Source organism: Rana temporaria, chromosome 8 (genome assembly GCF_905171775.1).
Source record: "Rana temporaria chromosome 8, aRanTem1.1, whole genome shotgun sequence".
In the NCBI taxonomy this organism is placed as follows: domain Eukaryota; kingdom Metazoa; phylum Chordata; class Amphibia; order Anura; family Ranidae; genus Rana; species Rana temporaria.
This window is the reverse complement of record NC_053496.1, coordinates 104,366,741-104,392,421: the sequence shown is the minus strand read 5'-3', so window position 1 is coordinate 104,392,421 and position 25,681 is coordinate 104,366,741. Positions and strand designations below refer to the sequence as shown.

Genomic DNA, 25,681 nt, shown 5'->3' with positions numbered 1-25,681 from the left:
TGCATTTCTTTATGCACAGTGGGGGGGGGAGGGCTCATAAATAGTTTCCATTTTACAGATGGTGTAGAGCCAACAATGCACGTAACATGTAATTTTGAGGGTTATCATTCATTTTAGAAGTCCTTTGTGGATATAAAAAAATTTAAGCATAGCAGACTACAGTGCAAATACATAAGTAGGCTTTATTTAATCAAACGGTACTGATTTACAGTAAAAGAAATACACTTTACAAGTGTGAATGGGGCCTCAGAGTTGTAGTCTTGTGTGACACATACATCTTACATAGTTTGACTCAGGCCTCATACACACGACCGAGGAACTCGTCAGAAAAGACACATCGTTTTCCTCGACGAGTTCCTTGTTAGGCTTGTCGAGGAACTCGACAAGCTTCCTTTGCGTACACACGGTCAAGACCAAATCTCCTCGTTCTCAAACGCGGTGACGTAGAACACATACAACGGCAGGGGAAGTTTGATTCCACTGGCACAACCCTTGGGGCTGCTTTTGCTAATCTCATGTTACTGTGTGTTAAGTAAAAGTTTGGTAAGAGACCATTTGCACTTTTCAGACTGTTACAGCGTGACAAATGTGCTATCTCCATTACAAACGCTACTTTTACCGAAGGTGCGCTCCCGTCTCATACTTTATTCTGAGCATGCGTGGGTTTCTTAGCATACACACGCTCGTGTTTCTCGTCGAAAACAAGCCCGACGAGAAACACGACGAGGAAATTGAGACTCCCGTCGAGGAAAAAGAGAACTTGTTCTCTTTTTCCTCGTCAAGTTCCTCGACAGTTTCCTCGATGAAAAACGTACACACAACCGTTTTCCTCAGCAAAAAAGCTCTCCCACCAAGTTTCTTGATGGATTCTATCGAGGAAAACGGTCGTGTGTACGAAGCCTCGCTTTCCATGTCATTTTGTAATATACTTTTAAGGTGCTACAAAATAGATGTGGGTCAATGCAATGAATAGTGATCCCACCACTGTCTGTTAGAAACATTTTTTAATTAGTTGAGTTTTATTGACCTCTAACATTATTATTATTTTTATTTTCACGTTATGGATTTTTGCTGTTTGTAAAAGAGGGTTAAAATGTCTGCTACATTTTATACTGTTTCCTGTTATGGAAATGTTCTCTAATTTCCTGTCCAAGTGACAAGGGTCAACAGTGCAAATCTCTCCAGACAGGGAGCAAGATGTTTGCACAAATCAAACAGAAGTTCTAGCCCTTGCCAATTTTATAAAGACCTAAAAAAGTTGGAGGTACACTTTAAAATACTTTTAGTTTCCAATTAGTACTAATCTTTAGTTTATATGAGAGCTGACTCATGTAATCCAAGATACTACAGTGTGGAGCTGTGAAATATACAGAGCATAACGCAGTTCTCAGAAAGCTTTGAGAGATATATTTGTAATACTCTGCTATGGTTCACCATATTTAAAAAAAAATTAAAGCACAGATGAATCATTACTGTGCATATAAGATACTAAGACGTCCCCTCTATCCACAGTGTCATCATACATTGTCAAACTATTGCTCTGCCAATTGAAAAACAATTAGCTCTCTTGCTAAAAGGTTACAGTGCCGCTGAGCATTTCTGATATGACGTTAATGATCATCTTCTGAAATGCCATACAGTCAAACTCCCATGAGGCCAACATTTGGAATGATTCCAGAGGCTAACAAAATAATTTTCTCATACGGCTTAAAAATATGGAACAGAACATTTGTGTCTCTGGCTCGAAATGATTACTGGGTACAGCCTCCCATGTGGCGACACTTCCAACTATTCCTCTCTCGTCCTGAGGCACACTGTTGTGAAAATTATATTCACAATGACATTTATTCTCTGCTGCGTGAGAGAACAGCGCAAATATTTACATTTGCCAAGCAAGGATTTGTTGCAGGCCCTCCATTAACTAGATTACTCATACCTAAAAACGCCACTACTTTTAATTGTGATGATCTGTCGATATGATAATTATACAGTTAATTTATATGGCCAAGAAATTAACACTTTTTTTTTGTTGTTTAAGCGCTAAAAAGCTAATCACTGGAGCAATCATGAGTAATGACTTCCTACAACAGCTGGAAGCTTCACATGTACGTCGAATGGTGGACTGCATGTATGAAAGGGTGTACAGTCAATCACAGCTTGTCATTCAAGAAGGGGCAGCGGGTAACCATCTTTATGTTTTGGCAGGTAAGAAAATATAAAATGGGATTTGTTTTGTGTTTTAGCTAATTATTTTCACATACTCATTTATAAGTCTCAATTTTGACATTTTGATTAACATTTTAGTGATGGTTTGTAAAAAATAAATTAAAAAAAGTACAGTACATGGACAGTTTGGAACTGCAAAAGACCAATATTTACATTCCATATTAAAACCTGCCCTTTAATAGAGATAATTAAAAAAAAAACTGGAGGAAGGATATTTGGAAGGGTTTCCACAGCAACCAGCCATATTATATCTTTTGTTTTTCTAGTAACGATCAGAAACAAAAATAGGCATCCAATCAGTTGCTATGGACAATATTTGCTCTATTCCTATACATCATTTTTTTAACAGTGTAAAAAGATTACTAGGTGGCATCCAAAGCTGCTTGTCTGCACCGACTTTATTATGCAGATGTGCAGTTGATAGATGTGTAATAGGTATATTTTGTATAATTATAATATTATAATGCAGGTCAATTAAAAAATACATTGTAAATAGTTTCTGTGACCCATTATTGTATAGATATGGTAGTAAAAGTTTTTTGTGCTAGTAAGAATATTCAGATTTCATTTGCTGCCATGTAGGAACAGTAGAAACAAAGTAATACTATGTCTTTGAACTGGAACTCACTATAGGATAATCTCTACAGTAGGTGCACGCGATATTGTGTCAATCTCGCTCCCTTTCTCGGCGAGATTGAGCACCTACGAGCCCCATCGCGGGAGCCAGCGCCGAGCTGGCTTGCCGCGATGGAGACAGAGCCGTCATAGAAGCGACGGGAGATCTGACTTGGATTCCCGCCAATTCTACACGTGTGCGGCGTTTGTTATGAATCCTGAGGGGGAAGTCCCCGCCGGATTTTAAATAAAAATTCGGCATGGGTTCCCCCCTCAGGAGCATACCGGGCCCTTAGGTCTGTTATGGGTTGTAAGGAGAGCCCCCCTACGCCGAAAAAACGGCGTAGGGGGTCCCCCTACAATCCATACCAGACCCGTATCCAAAGCACGCTACCCGGCCGGTCAGGAAAGGAGTGGGGACGAGCGAGCGCCCCCCCCCCTCCTGAGCCGTACCGGGCTGCATGCCCTCAACATGGGGGGGTTGGGTGCTCTGGGGCAGGGGGCGCACTGCGGGGCCCCCCCACCCCAGAGCACCCTGTCCCCATGTTGATGAGGACAGGGCCCCTTCCCGACAACCCTGGCCGTTGGTTGTCGGGGTATGCGGGCAGGAGGCTTATCGGAATCTGGGAGCCCCCTTTAATAAGGGGGCCCCCAGATACCGGCCCCCCACCCTAAGTGAATGGATATGGGGTACATCGTACCCCTACCCATTCACCTGGAGAAAAGTGGTAAAAACACAAATAAAAAACACAGGGTATTAAAATATTTTATTAGTCTGCTCCGGAGGCTCCCCCTGTCTTCTTTAGCTCTTTTACCAGGGGGAGCTTCTTCTTCCGATTTCCGGGGGTCTTCTCCTGCTCTCCGGGGTCTTCACCGCTCTTCTGTGACGTCTTCTCCACTCCGGGGGGTCTTCTTCTATGTTCGCCGCTCTCCGCTCTTGACTCGGCGCACCCCGGTTCTTCCTCCCGCTGTCCGGTGCCTTCTCCTTCTTCCGCTGTTCTGTGACATCTTCTCCTCTTCTTCCGCTGTTCTGTGACGTCTTCTACTTCTCCCTTCAGGCCGCTGTGCTGTGACGTCTTCTCTTCTTCTCTTCTCCCGATGCTGACACGTCACCTCTTCTCGCTGCAATGACGTGTGCGTGGCTTGCATCGGATTTATATAGGCCTCACAGTCCCATCATGCTCTGGTACCTACCCATGTGATACCTACCCACGTGGTACCTACCGGAGCATGATGGGACTGTGAGGCCTATATAAGTCCGACGCAAGCCACGCACACGTCATTGCAGCGAGAAGAGGCGACGTGTCAGCATCGGGAGAAGAGAAGAAGAGAAGACGTCACAGCACAGTGGCCTGAAGGGAGAAGTAGAAGACGTCACAGAACAGCGGAAGAAGAGGAGAAGACGTCACAGAACAGCGGAAGAAGGAGAAGGCACCGGACAGCGGGAGGAAGAACCGAGGTGCGCCGAGTCAAGAGCGGAGAGCGGCGAACATAGAAGAAGACCCCCCCGGAGCGGAGAAGACGTCACAGAAGAGCGGTGAAGACCCCGGAGAGCAGGAGAAGACCCCCGGAAATTGGAAGAAGAAGCTCCCCCTGGTAAAAGAGCTAAAGAAGACAGGGGGAGCCTCCGGAGCAGACTAATAAAATATTTTAATACCCTGTGTTTTTTATTTGTGTTTTTACCACTTTTCCTCCAGGTGAATGGGTAGGGGTACGATGTACCCCATATCTATTCACTTAGGGTGGGGGGCCGGTATCTGGGGGCCCCCTTATTAAAGGGGGCTCCCAGATTCCGATAAGCCTCCTGCCCGCATACCCCGACAACCAACGGCCAGGGTTGTCGGGAAGGGGCCCTGTCCTCATCAACATGGGGACAGGGTGCTCTGGGGTGGGGGGGCCCCGCAGTGCGCCCCCTGCCCCAGAGCACCCAACCCCCCATGTTGAGGGCATGCAGCCCGGTACGGCTCAGGAGGGGGGGGGCGCTCGCTCGTCCCCACTCCTTTCCTGACCGGCCGGGTAGCGTGCTTTGGATACGGGTCTGGTATGGATTGTAGGGGGACCCCCTACGCCGTTTTTTCGGCGTAGGGGGGCTCTCCTTACAACCCATAACAGACCTAAGGGCCCGGTATGCTCCTGAGGGGGGAACCCATGCCGAATTTTTATTTAAAATCCGGCGGGGACTTCCCCCTCAGGATTCATAACAAACGCTGCACACGTGTAGAATTGGCGGGAATCCAAGTCGGATCTCCCGTCGCTTCTATGACGCGCACGTTGGAATGTGCTGTCACTATTCCAGTGAGTGCGAGATGTCGGCGAGATCTCGGCACCATGTCGCCGAGAATCAGCGCGATGCTGTCGTGCTAAAAACACAATATCACAAACACCTACTGTATATCATCAAGGTAGATGACAACAATTCCAGAAAAGCACATTGCATTCTTTAAATGACTACACAGACTTGGCAAGGTAAAAAATACTGTTAGAAAACTATTTGACTTTACCACCTTGTTGCAATATTAGAACTCAGAGGAGTTGCACATTAAACTGAACATCAAAGTAGAACTAAGGCCAAAACTTTTTTATTTTCATTAAAGTGGAATGTCCATCCCAAAAATATGTTTTCATTATTGTGCTCATTAGACCTAAAAAAGAAAAAAAGAAAAAAAAATGTTTTTACTCATCTGGAAATGCCTGTTGCTATGTGGTCCCACCAAATCTGCCTTTGGATCCACCTAGGATTCTGACATAATCTCCCTCTAATGCTCCTGAGAAATGTGTGTCATCATTTCCCAGGATGCAGTGCGCTGTCCAATTATCACTCCCCATCCAAGACTTCCAGGAAGTAAGTGCTTGTGAGCTTCACAATGCCCACAAGCAAAATGACAACGGTGTGGACATAGTTTTATAAACTATCTTTTTTGAATAACTATGCGGAGCGACCGCGGATTGTAAAATAGTAATTGACCAGATTTATATTATAAAAACGCATGATGAAAGGACATACATTTAAAAAATGCTAATTGTGGTTGGAACCCCGCTTTAAGGATACAATGAGGGAGGGTTATAACCCTGTCAACTTTTTGCCATCTGTGTCCCATTGGGGATATTTCCCTTCACTTGCTGTGCCATAGCCACAACAGGAAGTGAGAGGCAATCCCTCCAAAGTAAGAAAATCCCTAGCTGTCACCAGGGTCACCAAAATAGTGTCCCCACTGGATAATTTCCCTTCTATTCCCTTTCATATGAAAACTCAAAATTTGGAGTTTTCTTTTACTTTCACTTTCGGTGGCCACCAGGGCAAATAGAAAGGGTGAATATTCCTAACCGAGACAGAGACAGAAATAAAGACTAGACAGGTCTTTCAATCCCTCTCTACACTATCCACAACTAAAAAGAAAAAGTTATGAATGCAGCTACACTGTATAAAATATAAAAGAGATGGTTTCATTTTTATACGTTTGAAAAGAAAATGGTTTGTTACCTGTACATACAGGCAAGGTCCACTCAGAACACCAACGGGGACATTTACAACCTCAAAGAGACAATGCTCATGGCGTCTATTTTTTTTATTTTCACCCAAGATCCCAGAACTTTCACCCAAGATTCAAACATTTTTAAAAGTGGATTGATTTGAAAAATGTGTGATTCTTTAGTTAAAAAAAAAAAACTTTTTTTTTTATGTATTTACCCCCGTGAGTTCTTGTTACTCTTGATTCAAAAACAGTATACTAGCATAAATCAAGCCCTTCATTAGTATGAGATTATATTATGTGTTACAACTGCTATTTATAGGGAGTTATTTTCAGAGCAAAGCAAATTGAAGGGGGGGGGGCTGTACATGCAGGAAAATATTGAATGATGTTTGTATAAAACATACCTGTTATTTACAGTCTATGTATGTATAGGATTCAAAAGTGCCAGAAGTTTGTAAAAAAACTCAATACCCGCCCTAGAGTTTGTCATCAAATGAGCGTTCTTTTCGAGGATTTCAGAGAGGTAGCAGCCTGGGAACGCAACAAGGTCTAGCTACATTGCACCTTAAAGTGGAAGTAAACCCTCCTATCGTTTTCAACCAAGGAAGCTGCCATATTGGCCTCTGTTTAATTTGCAACTGCCATGATGCTGTACATGTGGTCAGTTATGACATCAGCCATTGGATGGTTTGACAGTTTGGATGAGAGCACAAGCAAATGTGACAGCTAGCATTTCCGGCATGCCGGGAATGTTAACTGTTTTTTGAAACTATATCAAATCGATGGGTTTACTTCCGCTTTAATTTTGCATTAGCTCCTTTGAAGAAGGACTCACTCCATTGTGTATTGATCAGAATCGAACCTTGCTACTATTGGTCCATTACTATAACACACACATACACATGATCATTAGGGTGAGATGGCCCTAGTAGTGTTATTTGAGCAAAAAAAAACACACCAAAAAACAGGCTTGATTGGTTAATGGTGAATCAACATATTGAATTTAAGTTACTCCTATAATAAAATAAATGAACTTGCTTGAGAAGAGGTTTGTCTTTTATGGTGACACTGATTCTTTTGATTTAAAGATGGAAGAGGTGGAGCTAATCATTGCCATTATTTTAAATATCCGTTTTCCCTCAAAAAGGTGAATCTACCCTGATCATTTTTATACCTTACTATTTTTTTTATCATATTGTCCCTTTTATAGAATATAATTATTCCATGGCAGCAATATAAAATCAAGATTTAGAAGTAAAGTCAACTAAGGGAGCTGAAGACATTTTCAGGCTTCAACAGCTAGTTTTTGTGAGCTTGTAATGGAGAAAATCATTGTGGTTGAAAAATACTGTACACTGTCGTTAATGTGATTATGCTCACTTGCAGAGGGCTTGCTTGATGTTATTCAGAATTCTCGGCTGCTCGGACAAATGCATCCTGGGACTGCTTTTGGGGAATTAGCCATTCTATATAACTGCAAAAGAACGGCAACTGTGAAAGGTATGAGTCAAATATAATTATGCACAAGCTGGAAAAAATAGAACCATAAACAGTGTATCGATAATATATGTATGCCTCTGCATGCTTTTCATTTTTATTAAATTCTTCCATAATACTGGAAATACTGCAAATAAGCATTTGTTTTAGTAATGAATAGTTAATAGAACAAAAGTAATGCTAAAAGATATGGAACCTTGTATATTTATTAAAACTGAGCCAGTATTAGCTACAATACATAGTTACTAGGGATGAGCCGAACATGCCCCGGTTCAGTTCGCACCAGAACTTGCCAACAGGCAAAAAATGTGTTCGAACACGCAAACACTGTTAATGTCTATGGGACCTGGGTCCTGCCCCAGGGGACATGTATCAATGCAAAAAAAAGTTTTAAAAACTTCATTTTTTTTCGGGAGCAGTGATTTTAATAATGCTTAAAGTGAAATAATAAAAGTGAAATATTCCTTTAAATTTCGTACCTGGGGGGTGTCTATACCCGGGAAACCCAAGTTGCATCAGAGGGGGGTGGGGTCACCCGTACATGTCACTGGGTAACCCTGGCGTTTCCCGATTTCATCAGAGGGGGCAGGGGCACCCACGCATGCGACAGGTGGCCCCGCCCTCAGCTATTTAACAGCTGTCATGATGGAAGAGTGTCATACGGCGGGTGCCTCCCATGGAGGCAGGATCGTGTCGGCGTTTTTTTTTCTCCGTATCCTCCGCAGAATGGATTTACAATTTTTTTTCTTTTTAATAAAGGACTTGTCCCAAGCTGTGTACTGTGTTTTTTAAAAATATTGACACTTTGTTTGTAAAATGGTAGGGGTACAATGTACCTGTTACCAATTCACATAGAGGGGGCAGGATCTGGGGGTCCCCTTTGTTAAAGGGGGCTTCCAAATTCCGATAAGTCCCCGGCCCGCAGACCCCCACAACCACCGGGCAAGGGTTGTAGGGATAAGGCCCTTGTCCCCATCAACATGGGGACATCCTCCCCATGTTGAGGGCATGTGGCCTGGTACGGTTCAGGAGGAGGGGGCGCTCTCTCGTCCCCCCTCTTTCCCTGTGGCCTGCCAGGTTGCATGCTCGGATAAGGGTCCAGTATGGATTTTTGGGGGGAACCCCACGCCATTCTTTTTTTAATTTTGGCACTGGGTTCCCCTTAAAATCCATACCAGACATGAAGGGTCTGGTATGGAATTTGAGGGGGGTCCCTACACCATTTTAAAAAAATTGGCGCAGGGTTCCCCTTAATATTCATACCAGACCTGAAGGGCCTGGTATGGAATTTGGGGGGACCCACACACATTTTTTTTTAAAATTTTCAGTTTTTTTTTTAAAGGTTTTTATCTGTATTGCCGGGACCCGACAATTTCATTATAGCCATGAGTAGTTTTGAATTACTTTTTTTCCTTTAGAAATGTCATTTTGTGCAGGGACTGTTCTAAACACAGAAAACATGCGCTACTTTACAAGCATACTATACACACCCCGGGCACAAAATTGAAATTGAATATTTCACTATTATTGTTTCACTTTAAGCATTATTCAAATCACTGCTCCCGAAAAAAATTCCATTTTAAAACTTTTTTTTTTGCATTGATACATGACCCAGGTCCCCAAACACTTTTTATGACAATAACTTGCATATTAACCTTTAAAATTAGCACTTTTGATTTCTCCCATAGACTTTTAAAGGGTGTTCCGCAGCTTTTGTATTTGCCGCAAACACCCCAAATTGTTCGCTATTCAGTGAACACCCGAACATCGGGCTCATCCATAATAGTTACATAGTTAGGTTAAAAAATACACTAGTCCACCTAGTTCAACCAATAGAAAAACAAGTTATTGAAAACCCCTATATACACAATCCTATACCCACAGTTAATCAAGAGAAGGAAAAAAAACCCAATAAAGAATGATCCAGTTTGCTCCAGTGGGGGGAAAAGAACTCCTTCCTCATTGCTCAGGAGGCAATTGGATATTCTCTGAATCAACTATCCCTGTGGTTATTACCTCTAAATGTTAGTATCCAGTTATATTTTGCATATTTAAGAATGCATTTAGCTTTTTTTTAAAACAAATTATCTGAGCTGGTCAGAACTAGGTCTTGTAATGACCTGAAAGTGAATAATTCTACACTAAGTTCACAATATAGACCATTTATGTATTCATATATGTTGATCATATTCCCTTTAATCGCCAGAAAGAATTTTTTTTAATTCAGCTAATCTTTCCTCATAGCTGAGCTCCTCCGTGTCTCTTATTAGTTTGGTTGCCCTCCTTAGCACTTTCTCTAGTTCTTTGCTATCCCTTTTGTCAATTTGTGCACAAAATTGAACTGCATATTCCAGATCATGTATTACTAATGATTTGTACAGGGGGAAAAAATATGTTTCTCTCTCTCTCTCTCTCTCTCTCTCTCACCCCCTCTTTCTCTCTCTCTCTCTCTCTCTCTCTCTCTCTCTTTCTCTCGCTCTGTCTCGTTTAATACAAGAAAGTATTTTGCTAGCTTTAGAAACTGCGGTTTGGAATTGTGTGCTATTATTAAGTCTATGATCTACCAGAACACCCAGATTCTTCTCCATCACTGACTCCCCCAGCTGTTCTCCTACAGGAATGTATGCTGCATGCATGCTTTTAACCCCTAAGTGCATAACTTTACATTTATTGACATTAGTCTTAATTTGCCACATAGTTTTCCAATTAAATAGTGTATTGAGGTCAGATTGTAAGTTGGAGCCATCCTCTATCGATATTATACCACTGCATAGCTTGGTGTCTTCTGTTAATACTAAAATGGTACTTTTAATTACATTTATAAATATGTTAAAAAGTATGGGTCCCAACACTGAACCTTGGGGTACACTTTTAATAACCCTAGACCATTCAGAGTATGAATCATTGATCACTGCTTTCTGAATACAGTCCTTTAGACCATTTTCTATGAATTTACAAACAGAATTATCCAAGCCTGCAGACTTTAACTTATACATTAGCCGTGTGTGGTGAACTGTGTCAATTGCTTTTGCAAAACCCAAGCAAACTATGGCCACAGTCACTCTTTAGTCCAAGGGGTTTCTTACCTTATTTTCTAGCAAAAACTCTTCTACGTAGTCTTTTTTTTTATCTCTCAAGTATCTCCCCTATTATAGAAGTTAAACTAACAGATCTATAGTTACTTGGTAATGACTTTGACCCCTTTTTAAATATAGGCAACCCATTGGCTATATGTCAATTCAGTGGTATGATATGCCAGTCATTAAAAAGTCTCTAAAAATTAGAAACAATGGCTCTTTGAGGACCCATGGGTTTAACCCATGCAGCCCAGGTGCTTTATTCCCACTTTTCTTAACACTTCTGAACCATGTAAATTTTGATCCATTGTGGATCATTTGTCAATACTATCCCAATTGAATACTTGAGCTTCCCCATTTTCTTTTTTGTATACACAGAGCTGAAAAGGTATATAATATATTTACATTCTCTTTGGCCCTAGACACCAACTCAAAATTATTTTGTAAAGGGCCTATATGCTCAGACCTAACTTTTACTGTAATACTGTTAATATATTTGAAGAATTTTGGGTGGTTTGTCCTACTCTTGTTTGCAACCCATAATTTGTTTTACCATATTCTGTTATATTCTTTGTAATATTTAAATGATGATAGTGTTCCTTCATTTTTCTTATTATTTTAAGCTATTTTAACTATGGATGTGAACCATATAGGTTCTATTTTGTAGCCTTGGGAATATATTTTGCAGTGTGCTTGCATACAGTTAATTTGAAGCATTCACATTTCTGTTCTTCAGTGACAACATTCCCTCCCGGTCTAAGTCTTGTAAAGCAGTCTTCTGCCTTTTTTTTAAGTTGTATGTTTTTAACTTTCCATTATGTGTTTGTTGTTTAGAGCTAACATTAAATGAAATCATGTTATGGTCACTACCAGATGTATCTTTATATTAGTAATATTAGTAATACGTTCCGCTTAGTTTGAAAGTAGAAGGTCCAGCAGAGCATCATTTCTAGCTGGGGCCTCTACAAACTGTACCATAAAATTGTCTTGCAATGCATGAATCTATCTATGGTGATTAGAAAGTGACAGAAGAGGGGGGGCACTCCTGTGCCCTTATGGATGCACCGCCACTGCTCTCATCTCTCTTACAGATGCCCTGTGTTCAGTAACTCAGTTGTGCATTAGGGTAAAAATAAAAAGCTAAAACTTTTGTTTAGGCAGATCACTAAATATGGTTAACTTTTAAAAACGTACTGTTCCCTGTAATTGCATATTACCATTAGCATGCCTTTTGTAGCATTAGATATGACTTAAAATGTATTTTATTTCCCCCCCATTAAGCGGTGACGGACTCCAAGATTTGGGTTTTGGATAGACAGGTTTTCCAGAATATTATGATGAGTTCAGCACAAGCTCAACATCAGGAATACTTCAGCTTTCTTCGCAGGTAATTAACCCTCTTTCCTACTAAGATGTTGAATTCAGTGAAGCATCACATACCAGTTGATTGTACAGTAAATCCTTGGTTTGCGAGCATAATTAGTTCTAGAAACATGCTTGTAATCCAAAGCAATTGTATATGAAAGCATTTTTTATAGGGTATAAAAGAGATGAGAGACACATCTAAGGCCTCGTACACACGACGGGACATGTCCGATGAAAACGGTCCGCGGACCGTTTTCATCGGACATGTCCGCTGGCGGATTTTGGTCTGATGGCTGTACACACCATCAGACCAAATTTCCCGCGGACAGCGAACGCGGTGACGTGGCCGCGCCGATGACGCGGCGACGTGCGCGACCCTGGAAGGTCAATGCTTCCACGCATGCGTCGAAACACTTTGACGCATGCGAGGGTTTTCGGCCGAGCGGACATGTCCGGTGAGTCGTACAGACGACCGAACATGTCCGACGGACAGGCTTCCAGCGGACATGTTTCTTAGCATGCTAAGAAACATTTGTCCACTGGAAACCTGTCCGATCCGCCGTAAAATTGTCCGGTCGGCCGTACAGACGACCGAACATGTCCGCGGAAACTGGTCCGCGGACCAGTTTCAGCAGACATGTTCGGTCGTGTGTACGAGGCCTAAGTGTAGCAATAAGTTGCTAAATGTTGCACATTCATTAAATGTAACCATATTGCTACACTTAGAGGCTCCTCTCTTCTTTTTTATACTCAGTTGTGACATGATGCTACTCTTATATCAAGACATCGCTTGTATATCAAGGCAAAATGTATTAAAACATTTTGCTCTTCTTGCAAAATGCTCTCAAACCAAGTTACTCTCAAACCAAGGTTTTACTGTATTTTAATTTCCTGTGAATATCCAACCAGCCTAATAGCTAACTTAGATATATGGAGGTAAAAGATAATATATGTTCCAGTTGTATCAGTAGCTGAAAACTAATATATGAGTGAAAGAGTTCCCTCCGATTGAGTGTTATATCTGATGCAGTGTGTATTCCAACTTCTGAGCAACAACATATGAGACCAGAACATATGTGTCTGGGTACAGAGCACTGGAAAGGAGTAACGGGCAACAATTGATGAAAAGTCCATAGAACTTTTTCCCACAGCGTGGTCTAGAGGAGAACTCCTCTGTAGATTTTAGTTTAACATGCCTACTTTACGATTTATAAAATATACAGTTGTGGCCAAAAGTTTTGAGAATTACACAAATATTCGTTTTCACAAAGTTTGCTGCTAAACTGCTTTTAGATCTTTGTTTCAGTTGTTTCTGTGATGTAGTGAAATATAATTACACGCACTTCATACGTTTCAAAGGCTTTTATCGACAATTACATGACATTTATGCAAAGAGTCAGTATTTGCAGTGTTGGCCCTTTTTTTTCAGGACCTCTGCAATTCGACTGGGCATGCTCTCAATCAACTTCTGGGCCAATTCCTGACTGATAGCAACCCATTCTTTCATAATCACTTCTTGGAGTTTGTCAGAATTAGTGGGGTTTTTGTTTGTCCACCCGCCTCTTGAGGATTGACCACAAGTTCTCAATGGGATTAAGATCTGGGGAGTTTCTAGGCCATGGACCCAAAATGTCAACGTTTTGGTCCCCGAGACACTTAGTTATCACTTTTTCCTTATGGCATGGTGCTCCATCATGCTGGAAAATGCATTGTTCTTCACCAAACTGTTGTTGGATTGTTGGAAGAAGTTGCTGTTGGAGGGTGTTTTGGTATCATTCTTTATTCATGGCTGTGTTTTTGGGCAAAATTGTGAGTGAGCCCACTCCCTTGGATGAGAAGCAACCCCACACATGAATGGTCTCAGGATGCTTTACTGTTGGCATGACACAGGACTGATGGTAGCGCTCACCTTTTCTTCTCCGGACAAGCCTTTTTCCTGATGCCCCAAACAATCGGAAAGAGGCTTAATCGGAGAATATGACTTTGCCCCAATCCTCAGCAGTCCATTCACCATATTTTCTGCAGAAGATCAATCTGTCCCTGATGTTTTTTTTGGAGAGAAGTGACTTCTTTGCTGCCCTTCTGGACACCAGACCATCTTCCAAAAGTCTTCGCCTCACTGTACGTGCAGATGCGCTCACACCTGCCTGCTGCCATTCCTGAGCAAGCTCTGCACTGGTGGCACTCTGACCCCGCAGCTGAATCCTCTTTAGGAGGCGGTCCTGGCGCTTGCTGGACTTTCTTGGGCACCCTGAAGCCTTCTTTACAAATGCAGTGGACATTTTTTTTTATAGGATTAAGTAAATTTTCATGGCAAAGAGGAACTTTGCAATTAATTGCAATTCGTCTGATCACTCTTCATAACATTCTGGAGTATATGCAATTTCCCATCTCAAAAACTGAGGCAGCAGACTTTGTGAAAATTAGTATTTGTGTCATTCTCAAAACTTTTGGCCATGGCTGTAGATGTAAAAAAAAAATGGAAAAATGAAAATACTGAAAAAATGCTGAATTGCATATTGAAGTTTAATAGTCAAGCAAACTAAAAAGAGCAATACTTAACAGAGCAATGGGAAATATAGGATTTAACAGTAATCTGGTATAAAAACAAAAAAAAAGTGAGAGAGATTTGCTGCTATACCATAAACTGTAGATATTTTTTATTTTTTGCAGAGGTTCCCTGAGACCTGAAAATGTTTTTAAGGGTTCCTCTGGGTTAAGAAAAGTTGAGAAGGTCTGATCTCGATGATGTGTATACTTTTTTTTAAATATATCACTTTTTATTGCTGCCTGTGCATACTGAAAAAATGCTAAATTGCATATTTTAATGCAAAATTGCTCTTTTTGCTTTACTTGACTATAACATTTTAATGTTATAGTCAAGTAAACCAAAAATAGCAATACTTAACAGAGCGATGGAAAATATAGGATTTAACAGTAGTCTTGTATAAAAACAAAATAAAGAGAGAGATAGATTTGCTGCTATACCAAGAACTTTAGATACTTTTATTTTTAGTAGAGGTTCCCTGAGACCTGGAAATGTTTTAAGGGTTCCCATGGGTTAAAAAAGGTTGAGAAAGGCTGATCTCGATGATGTATGCATTTCTTTTTAATACTTCACTGTTTATTGTTGCCTGTGCATCTCTTAATGAGTTACTATGTTTTGGGTCCTTTCCTGTGCACACATTACTGCATTTCATGGATGCCATTATTGATAAAATGTCAGATGAGATATTAATGATACAACCAGTTTAAGGGATTAATGGCAAACATGTAATGGTTGTTCCATTACTAAAACAGAGATGCAAACCTAAGTAGCACTTGCAAGCTTTTTCAATAAGAGTGTAAGGTGCTAAGGGCCAGATTCACAACCAGCGGGCGCAACTTAACATTTCCGATTTAAGTTACACCGCCGCAAATTTTCTGCCTAAGTGCCCGATCCACAAAGCACTTACCTGGAAATTTGCAGCGGTGTAACTTAAATCCGTCCGGCGCAAGGCGGGCCCAATCGAATGGGGCGAGTCCCATTTAAATTAGGCGCGCTCCCGCGCCAGACGTACTGCGCATGCTCCGTCGGGTAAATAACCCAACGAGCATTTCGCTAACTGACGTCGCACCGACGTCATTTGCTTAGACGTTAACGTAAATGGCGTCCAGCACCATTCACGGACGTCTTACGTAAACGACGTTGATGTTTAAATTTCGACGCGGGAACGACGGCCATACTTACCATGGCTTAAGAGAACTAGGGCTCTGCCCTAGTTTTACGCTGCATAACTCGACGGAAACGATGTAGATTTAGATCGACGGGCCGTTCGGGACGTTCGGGGATCGCCGTAAGTCTTAATTTGCATATTCTACACCGGCCGCAATGGCCTCGCCACCTAGCGGCCGGCCTAGAATTGCATCCTTAAGATCCGACAGTGTAATTCAATTTCACCTGTCGGATCTTAGGGCTAGCTATGCGTAACTGATTCTATGAATCAGTCGCATAGTTAGAAACAGAGATACGACGGCGTATCAGTAGATACGCCATCGTATCTCGTTTGTGAATCTGGCCCTAAGTGCCTAAATTGTTAACCCATAACAGCCAATCAGTATTCTTTTTTCACAGGCCTTGCTTTAGTACCAAACATCAGTCTCCCGTAAGGTGCCAAACATCCCAAGTCTCCCGTAAGGTGCCAAACATCCCAAGTCTCCCACATTTGGTAGCGGGCTCCCGGACACTGGCGAGTGCCCTGTGATCTCCCTGCTGCAGGGCTGATCTTGGGCAGCAGTGGTGTCATCTTTGTGTCCCCCTCCATTCTCCCCTGGCCTGCTGTCATCCTTCTCCGGCCCACTGTCCTCCTCTCTCTCTCTCTCTCTCTCTATATATATATATATATATATATATATATATATATATATATAAAATAAAAAATTACCAAAACCACTCCCCCCTGCCCTACCAACACTGTCTACTGCCCTAACCTCCTCCTCCCAAAAAGCATTGTGAACAAATTTAAAACAAATTAAATTGTAAAAAAATCTATTTGTAAAAATAAAAAACTACTGACACCATCCACTGCCTTACTGACACCGTTCACTGCCCTACTGACACTGCCCACTGCCACATATCCCACCCCTTCACCAGAAGCACTGTGAAATTCCTTTTAAATAATAAAAAAAAACAGTAAAACTGTAAAAAAAATTAAAAAAATAAGCACTGGCACTGTCCAATGCTCTCCTAACACTGTCCACTACTCACTCCCCCACCCCCAAGCATTGTGAAAAACAAAAAATACAATAACAAATTGTAAAAATAAATTATTGTAAAAAAATTCTGACACCATCCACTGCTCTACTGACAACGTCCACTGGCCCCGAAAAAGCACTTAAAAAAATTATTGTAAAAAAAGACACCGTCCACTGCCCTACTGACACCATCTTGCACATTCTATCCACCGCTGTACACTCCACACTCCTCACCTCCACATTATAGCCACCTACATACACTCTGCACTTCTCTTCTGCACATAATACCCACCACCAGACACTACACACTGGTTTAACTGTACATTCCCTATTTAACATTACTGCATGTAAGTCGTCTCAGACTTTTAAGCCACGTCCAATATGTAGTGCAATTTAAGCCATGCCCATGTTTCGCCACAGGGGTGGGGGTGCGGAGAGCCCCCTCCCTGCAATGAGTTTGCCACCTCCCTGAAATTAGTTTTTGCAGGTTGGGTAGTACAACAAGGTTTGCATGTCTGTAGTGCATTGATTCTGATTCTATGTTATAGCCTTACTTCACTGTGCACTTCGGTCTTTTCTGCTTACACTATTTAATAAGTTATTTACTTAAGAGAATTAAGAAATGACTGCACATCCAAAGTTTCCAAAAGTGCCTTTTTTTTGCAGACGGTCAAAATACACCAGGAACACCAGGTGTTAGTCACGTTGATGCGTTTCACACATCTGACCTGTGCTTAATCATTGATTAAGCACATATCACATGTGTGAAACACATCTAAGTGACTAACACCTGGTGTCCCTGTTGTATTTTGACCGTCGGCAATAAAAGGCACTTTTGGAAACTTTGGATGTGCAGCCATTTCTTATTTTTTTCTTATTTTTCGAAAGTTTATACAGAGGCGGGCTGGGGCTAGCACTCCTATTTGGTTCCAGTCAAGGTATTGCATACACCTGGAGCAGCAGACTCCTCTTATTTTGAAGTCATTTACTTAAAGCGGAGGTCCACACAATTTTTTTTTCTTTTTTTCTTTAAAGCCAGCAGCTTCAAATACTGCAGCTGCTGACTTTTAAAAAATGGACACTTGCCTGTCTAGCGCGCCCACGATGTCGGCAGCCGAGGTCGAGCAACCGCTCATCTCTCGGCTGCCCCCGCCGCAATCCTCGGTGAGGGAATCAGGAAGTGAAGCGTTGCGGCTTCACTGCCCGATTCCCTACATGTGTGAGTAGCGCGGCTTACCCTCACTGGACCCCACTCTCTCCTGGGACCAGTGTGTTTCCTAGGAGACAGCGCACCCCCCTCCCCCCTGAAAGGTGCCAAATGTGACAGGGTTTTGAAAAGCGGAAGTTCCAATTTTGGGTGGAACTTCCCCCTGGAGGCAGGATAAACTAGTCCCCAAACTCCATTCAGACTATTTCAAGGCACTGAACCAAAAAGGACATGCTGAGCAGGGAGAGACTATAGATTATCATTATGTATCTGGGACAGAGGAAACCTTTGCCTATCACATTTAAAAAGTCATCCGCCGCTGAAATATAAAACTGGTGCTCATTGTCAGCTACACTGAATCTCAGGAAGTCATTAAGAAGTGTGGGAAACTTCCAATACTAGTAAGGAGTGGGAGAAAATCTATATTAACAGAGACAAGAAGTGGCAAATGTATTACAGAGCTGTCAAAGTAAATTTGAAATGTTATTTCCAGGAATATAACTCCTTTTTCCAATTTCTTCTGCAGTGTTTCACTACTGAAAGATTTACCCGAAGAGAAGCTGTCAAAGATTGTAGATTGCCTGGAAGTTGTATGTATCTCTGCTTATATTGTGGATATTTCTGCATGATATTGCAATAGATAACTGGTCAGATAAGAAAACATCTATGTACTATTCTATGTAAACTAAAGAAAAATATTTGCCTTTAAGCTTTGGTTTTAGTTTTTACTGGCCAAGATCCATGTATTCCAATTTTCAAATATGAATTGATTCCTAAAGGACTCTTAAAACTAAAACTTTCTGTAAGAACTTCTAAAACATTAAGAGATTTTTATAAGAAAATAACTAAAAAAAAAAACTAGCAGAAAATTTGATATTTGACAAGAAAAAAGCTGTCAGTGCAGTCTGTTTAATGACGGCAACCATTTGTAGGCTAAATGAGGCTTGCAGGTTGCAGCATTGTTCTAGAGGTAAAACAAATAGGGATTAATAATAATAATAAAAGTGCTTTCTTTAAAAATGCATATATATATATATGGAAGTGAATGTTATCGATAGTGTGAGGAGCACTGTTAAATATTTTTATGTATAATTCCAAGCAAAAAGCTAAATACGCAACCAAATTTATATGTGAACTTTATCTGTGAAAAGTACTTGTTCCATATCTCTGGCACATGGCAAAGACAAGCAGGTGACACGCTTATTTCTCATGTATGGATTTCAGCTGCCTGTGGTGTATTCTGCCCGCTCAATGGACAATGAATCTGCACCATTACACTGGTGATTTATGATCCAGTGAGCAGGCAGGTGTCACACGTAGTTAGAAAGGTGAACAAGGAAACAGTAGTGTCACCTTAGTTTGTGAGTTATAACACTGCCTGAGCAAAACTGCAATTTTTTTGTAATTTATAACAGTTTGGTCCCCTATCCTTCTCCTTCTATTGATACGCCGCGTAATTTCAAAGTTCCCGCGTCATATCTTTGTTTTGTATCTACAAAACAAGATACGACTGCATCTGGGCTCGATCCGGCAGGCGTACGTCTTAGTACGCCGTCGGATCTTAGGTGCATTTTTCCGCTGGCCGCTAGGTGGCGTTTCGGTCGAATTCTGCGTTGAGTATGCAAATTAGCTAGATACGGCGATCCACGAACATACGTCCGGCCGGCGCATTTTTTTACGTCGTTTGCGTTCGGCTTTTTCCGGCCTATAGTTAAGTATAGTTAAGTATGGCCGTCGTTCCCGCATTGAATTTTGAATTTTTTACATAGTTTGCGTAAGTCGTTCGTGAATAGGGATTTGCGTAGAATGACGTCACCGTCGTAAGCATTGGCTTGTTCCGGTTTAATTTCGAGCATGCGCACTGGGATACCCTTACGGACGGCGCATGCGCCGTTCAAAAAAAAACGTCATTTACGTCGGGTCACAACGTATTTACATAAAACACGCCCCCATCACATCGATTTGAATTGCGCGCCCTTACGCCGCCAAAATTACTCTACGCCGCCGTAACTTACGGCGCAACTTCTTTGAGGATAAGGAAAATACGCTGTCATTTACGGCGGCGTAGTGTATCAGAGATACTCTACGCCGGCCGCAACAATGCGCCGCGCTACGAGGATCTGGCCCATAGTATTTAATATCAGTCATTCATTAGCATTTGAAAGGGACAGGACCAGTTTCTAGGCCAGTATTGACACCTAGATGCCAATAAAAGTTTCCATACAAGTAAACATATATAACCACCTTTTTGAAGTCTTCAAAGGGAGTCCTAGCCAGTGTGGCTACAAGGGGCATTCACAAGGTCTAAAAACTTTGATTTATATCATCAGATCTGAGGAACCTAGGCAGACAGATGAAAATAATTAATTTTGATCGTACACATGTTGGGCTACACGTACATGTCAATCTGTATTTGTAGCATGTGTAGAATCCTAGAAAAAAACACAAAACCTATATATGGCGCCTGACTGAGGCAGGCAGGCAGTGATTGGTACTGTTGCGATTGGACTGATGCACTGGTATCGGAAATCCTATCAATGACACAGCAATCAGCGCCGTTCTGAAGCAATTTGACTCTGGTAATTTCCGAACACAAAACATTCTGTGGGCTGAGACAGCAATACACCCCCAGGGTTGATTGGCCAAGGGCTAAAGTCTAGCCCACATCCATATTTCAATAAATTGGGTAGCCTGAGGTATGGACATGGTTCTTCCACAAAGCCAGTTCGAAGCTGGGGAGTTCCCAAATGTTCCAGTATGCTTCTACGAAACAATAGACTTTTTTAAAGTTTATTTCTGTTTTTGTCCCTTTTTTTTCATAGCAAATTGCCAATTTTGGCTGGATTCACAAAGCACTTGCGCCAACGTATCTCAAGATACACCGACGTAAGTACAAATGTGCGCCGTCGTATCTATGCTCCGACCCACATACTAAGATACGCCTGAAAATAGGCTTCCTACGACCGACGTAACTTTCCTACGCCATCGTATCGTGGGCGCATATTTACGCTGGGCGCATTTGCCGCTCCCATTGATTTTCTATGCACATATATAAATGAGGGAGATACGGCGATTCACAAACGTACTTGCGCCCGGTGCATAATATACGCGGTTTGCGTAAGTCATACGTCCGGCGCAAAGTTATTCCCTCTCTATGAGGCGCAACCCATGCAAAGGTATGGACCAGGGAACACAAGCCGTCGTATTTTACGTCGTTTACGTAGTATGTAAATAGGGCTGGGCAAAGGTTACGTTCACACTGTAGGCAGTGATTCGACGTATCTTAGCCAGTTGTTTCGATGTGATTGTGCGCATGCGCACTGGGATACGTCCACGGGACGGCGCATGCGCCATTAGTTTTAAGTACTTGTCTGGCACTAAGCCCAGCATTTGCATGGGGTCACGCCTCATTAGCATGGCTCACGCCCACTTCCACCTACGCCGGCTTACGCCGAGGAAACCCAGCGCAGTTTGGGAGGCAAGTGCTTTGTGAATTCTGTGCTTGCCTCTCTGCGCTGCATCGGCGTAGCGTAGATCAGATACGCTACGGCGGCATAAATATGCGCCGATGTATGTGAATCCAGGCCTTTGTCTTTCTGTATTATGTTTATCAATGAAGGGAGCCTCTGCCTCCTGTCCAATTATCTCCAATGCTGAGAAAGGGACTGGGGAATCTGTGTCCTCAGTTCCTTTCCCTGTCTCCAAGGGGAGATATCAGGGGTCTGTTTAGATCCCTGATATCTCACCAAAGCCCCCCAACAGGGCTGATATAAAAAAAATATATATATATAAACAAATGTAATTGTAAAAAGATTCTAAAAATGCAATTGTAAACAAAAAAAAAAATACTGACACCACTACCACTTGCCCTACCAACACTGTCCATTGCCCCAACCCCGTCCCCCAAAAAGCATTGTGAAAAAAATTAAAAACAAATTAGATTGTTACAATCAATATGTAAAAATAAAAAAAACTATTGACACTACCTTCACCAGAAGCACTGTGAAAAAATATAAGGGGGGGGGGGGTGGAGCCGGCTATTGATGCCTTAGATGCCGATGCCCACCACAGAGTGATGGCCCTGATATCTCACCAAAACCCCCCAACAGGGCTGATATAAAACATATATATATAAACAAATGTTCTGTAATTGTGAAAAAATTCTAAAAAATGTAATTGTAAAAAAATAAAAATAACTACTGACACCACTAACCCCTGCCTTACCAACACTGTCCATTGCCCCAACCCCCTCCCCCAAAAAGCACGTTATGGAAACAAAAATGATAATGATGATCATTTCAAAAGGCTGAGAACCGCTGCCCTAGAATAAAAAAAGACATACAGGGTAGTAGCAACCTTTCCTGTGTATAATAGTTATTTAAAACATAACAGCAACTGTAAAACTGTAAATGTACAGTAAATGCTGCATATATTAAGTATCTATGTTCTTTTATGAAGTAGATGAAGACACCCACAGTCATCTGTAATCTTTAAACCATTACCTCTTCAAGAAAGAAGTAGAGCGTTTAAAATTCTAGTGGGTGTATTGAGAAGAAGTAAAGTTTTGCTGACATGGCACTATGTCGCTGAAGTCCTCATTAAGAATAAAAACAGCAATCACAATTTAGTAGTTGGTGAGAGCAGTGTTGCTTGACTAATTGTTTGTCCCTTGCTGAGCAAATGACTTATTTTCTATGAGACACTTGCGAATAATCAAGTGAATGGGATGCTTATCTGAATATTTCATAGTCTTCAACCCTCGGGCCTGACTAATTTGTTCTATTAAATAGGGTGTTTTTTTAGCATTTTTTTTTGGAAGCATTCCAGAATACTTCTAAATGCAATAACTTCAGGATCAAATAAGATATATGATCAAATCATAAAGGCACAAGGCTATAAATTGACAAAACGGGCATCAGATAGTTGGGCCCCTATTTGTTCTTGGTAAAACATGCCATGTCCTATTTTTTGTGTATATCAGGCAAACTGTTCTGTATCTAATGTTGAATTAAAATTATGTTGGTGCTTTTGGATAGCAACAAAACGAGTCGAGACTTCGACCAATCTATCAACTGACAATCTCAGATGTCTCTTGGGCGATCCTCGAGCATCTGTTTTTCTCATTTTCATTTATGTCAACTATATATTTGTTTTTTATCCATAATAAAACTTTTTACTATTATATTGTATTCTGCTATTATCAGTACCGAGATAGTCGGTTCATTTCCTGGGTGGGAACGTTACAGGGTTAGTCCCAGCAACTATTCCCTCGGCTCCCACCCCTCCCTGTTTTGCTCATTCTGAGATTGATGATTCAGACTACAATTCCCATGATACTCAGCATTGTGCATAGATGTCCATAGACTTTCCTGGCTATAGTTCTCCCTCTGCTGACTGGAAGGGATAGTGCAGCACAACATTCAGCATACCAGTTGAAAGTGAATGTAAACCGATTCTAAAGAGCAAAACGTCTCCTTGTCCATGTTTCTGTAGTCCAGCAACTGGCTACACTATACAAAAATAAATTGTCCTTTATTGAGTAGGCTCTGGTCTGTTTATTTGCCTGCAGCTTGATTTTAATATTTTGGATTCTGGTTCTACCATTAAATATGACAATGACATGTAGAAAGCCACAGCCTAAAACAGATATCCCCCTTGCTGGGGGTCTGCCTCTTCACTGCAAGGGTTAAAATCTCCTTTAGGTATAGGGTACTGGAAAATAAGCAGTGTATTTGCCCAATTTTTATTTTCTTGTGGGCATCCTCCAGGCTGCTGGACCAGTCCCCACAGCCTCTTCTCGTCTACTCACTGGTGTCCTCTTCCACTCCTCTATGATGACATCACAGAGCTGGTGAATGTTAGAGGCCTTACGCTCCTCCACCTTCTGTTTGAGGATTCCCCACAAATGCTCAATAGGGTTTTGGTTTGGAGAAATATTTGGCCAGTCCATCACCTTTACCCTCAGCTTCTTTAGCAAGGCAATGGTTGTCTTGGAGGTGTGTTTGGGCTTGTTATCTTGTTGGAATACTGCCCTGTGGCCCAGTCTCCAAGGGTAGGGGATCATGCTCTGCTTCAGTATGTCACAGTACATGAACTGTACCTCCCCAGTGTCGGCAGCACTCATGCAGCCCCAGACCATGACACTCCCACCACCATGCTTGACTGTAGGCAAGACACACTTGTCTTTGTACTCCTCACATGTTGCCGCGACACACGCTTGACATATCTGAACCAAAGGAGTTTATATTGGTCTCATCAGACCGCAGGACATGGTTCCAGTAATCCCTGTCCTTAGTCTGCTTGTCTTCAGCATACTGTTTGCAGGCTTTCTTGTGCATCATCTTTAGAATAGGCTTCCATCTGGAACAACAGCCATGCAGACCAATTTGATTCAGTGTGTTCTGAGTACTGACAGCCTGACCCCTTTAACCTCTGCAGTAATGCTGGCAGCACTCATACGTCTATTTCCCAAAGACAACCTCTAGATCTAGATATGCATTTAAAGTTTTTAAGTTTTTTGTTTCTTCGTCAAGGATAACGGAGCACTCTGCACTTCAAGATAATACAATTGAAGACATACTGTTTTTTCAACAAATGTGTTTATGATTCAAGTCCTTCCTTTAGTTTGGCATTTACAGTAAGAGCCGGTTCACACTGCGGCGGCACAACTTCGGGGGTGACTCTGCAAGTCGTCCTGAAGACGACTTCAGAGGCGATTAGAAAAATGACTTCTGTATAGAAGTCAATGCAAATCGCCCCGAGCCGCCCCCGAAGTCGTACAAGAACCTTTTTCTAAGTCGGAGCGACTTGCGTTGCTCCTATTAGAACGGTTCTTTTGCATTGAATGAGTCGCCCCAGTGTGAACCGGCTCTAACATATGAGATTCAAAAACTTTCCTAGATATAACACTTACAACAACACCATGAGACCAAACGTCTTTGCATGTCAAAACATGAGAGCCAACTATCCCAGAGGGTTAATCAAAAGCATACAAGGAATGTGCAAGCCCATGTACTGGGCTGCCAGAAAATAAAAATATTTAAATAAGTATATGTTTATATACAGTAGATGCCTGTGAAATCCCACCAGACCATAATTATAAACCCTAGGTATGAACTAAAATAGATGGGGAATAATACAGAGCATAAGTGTATATCCCAGACATAAACTCCAATAAAGAGGAATGATAAACATGACAGTGGGGATGATCTTCGCTGTGGCGCAAAGCATCGCGGCATATGTACTCCCCCCCGCTGATGCTTTTGTGGAAAATTGGGGAGAGGTTGGGGACAGTAAAAAAGTAGCTTAGCTCTGCATTTCTAATGTCCCCCAAACATGAGTGTAAACAAGACCTTAGAATTCAACACTGACACAGGTTCTTGCAATGGTCGACTTTTATTAATTTATGTAAAAGATTTCTCCCAAAAGGAAAAACAGCCGTTGCTGAAACTGTTTAGTGTTAGCTGGAGTTCTAATTCAACCCTCTC

At 41.8% G+C, this 25,681-nt stretch overlaps 1 protein-coding gene across 1 annotated transcript in view; it reads left to right on the top strand.

Moving 5' to 3' along the window:
• Positions 1 to 25,681, top strand: part of LOC120908941 (cGMP-dependent protein kinase 2-like) — a 215,630-nt gene that overhangs the window by 58,352 nt on the left and 131,597 nt on the right. Inside the window, exons 3-6 of the mRNA XM_040320466.1 lie at positions 2,039 to 2,205; positions 7,701 to 7,814; positions 12,170 to 12,275; positions 18,721 to 18,784. Coding sequence (XP_040176400.1) covers positions 2,039 to 2,205; positions 7,701 to 7,814; positions 12,170 to 12,275; positions 18,721 to 18,784 — 451 coding nt within the window. The remainder of the gene's footprint in view (positions 1 to 2,038; positions 2,206 to 7,700; positions 7,815 to 12,169; positions 12,276 to 18,720; positions 18,785 to 25,681) is intronic.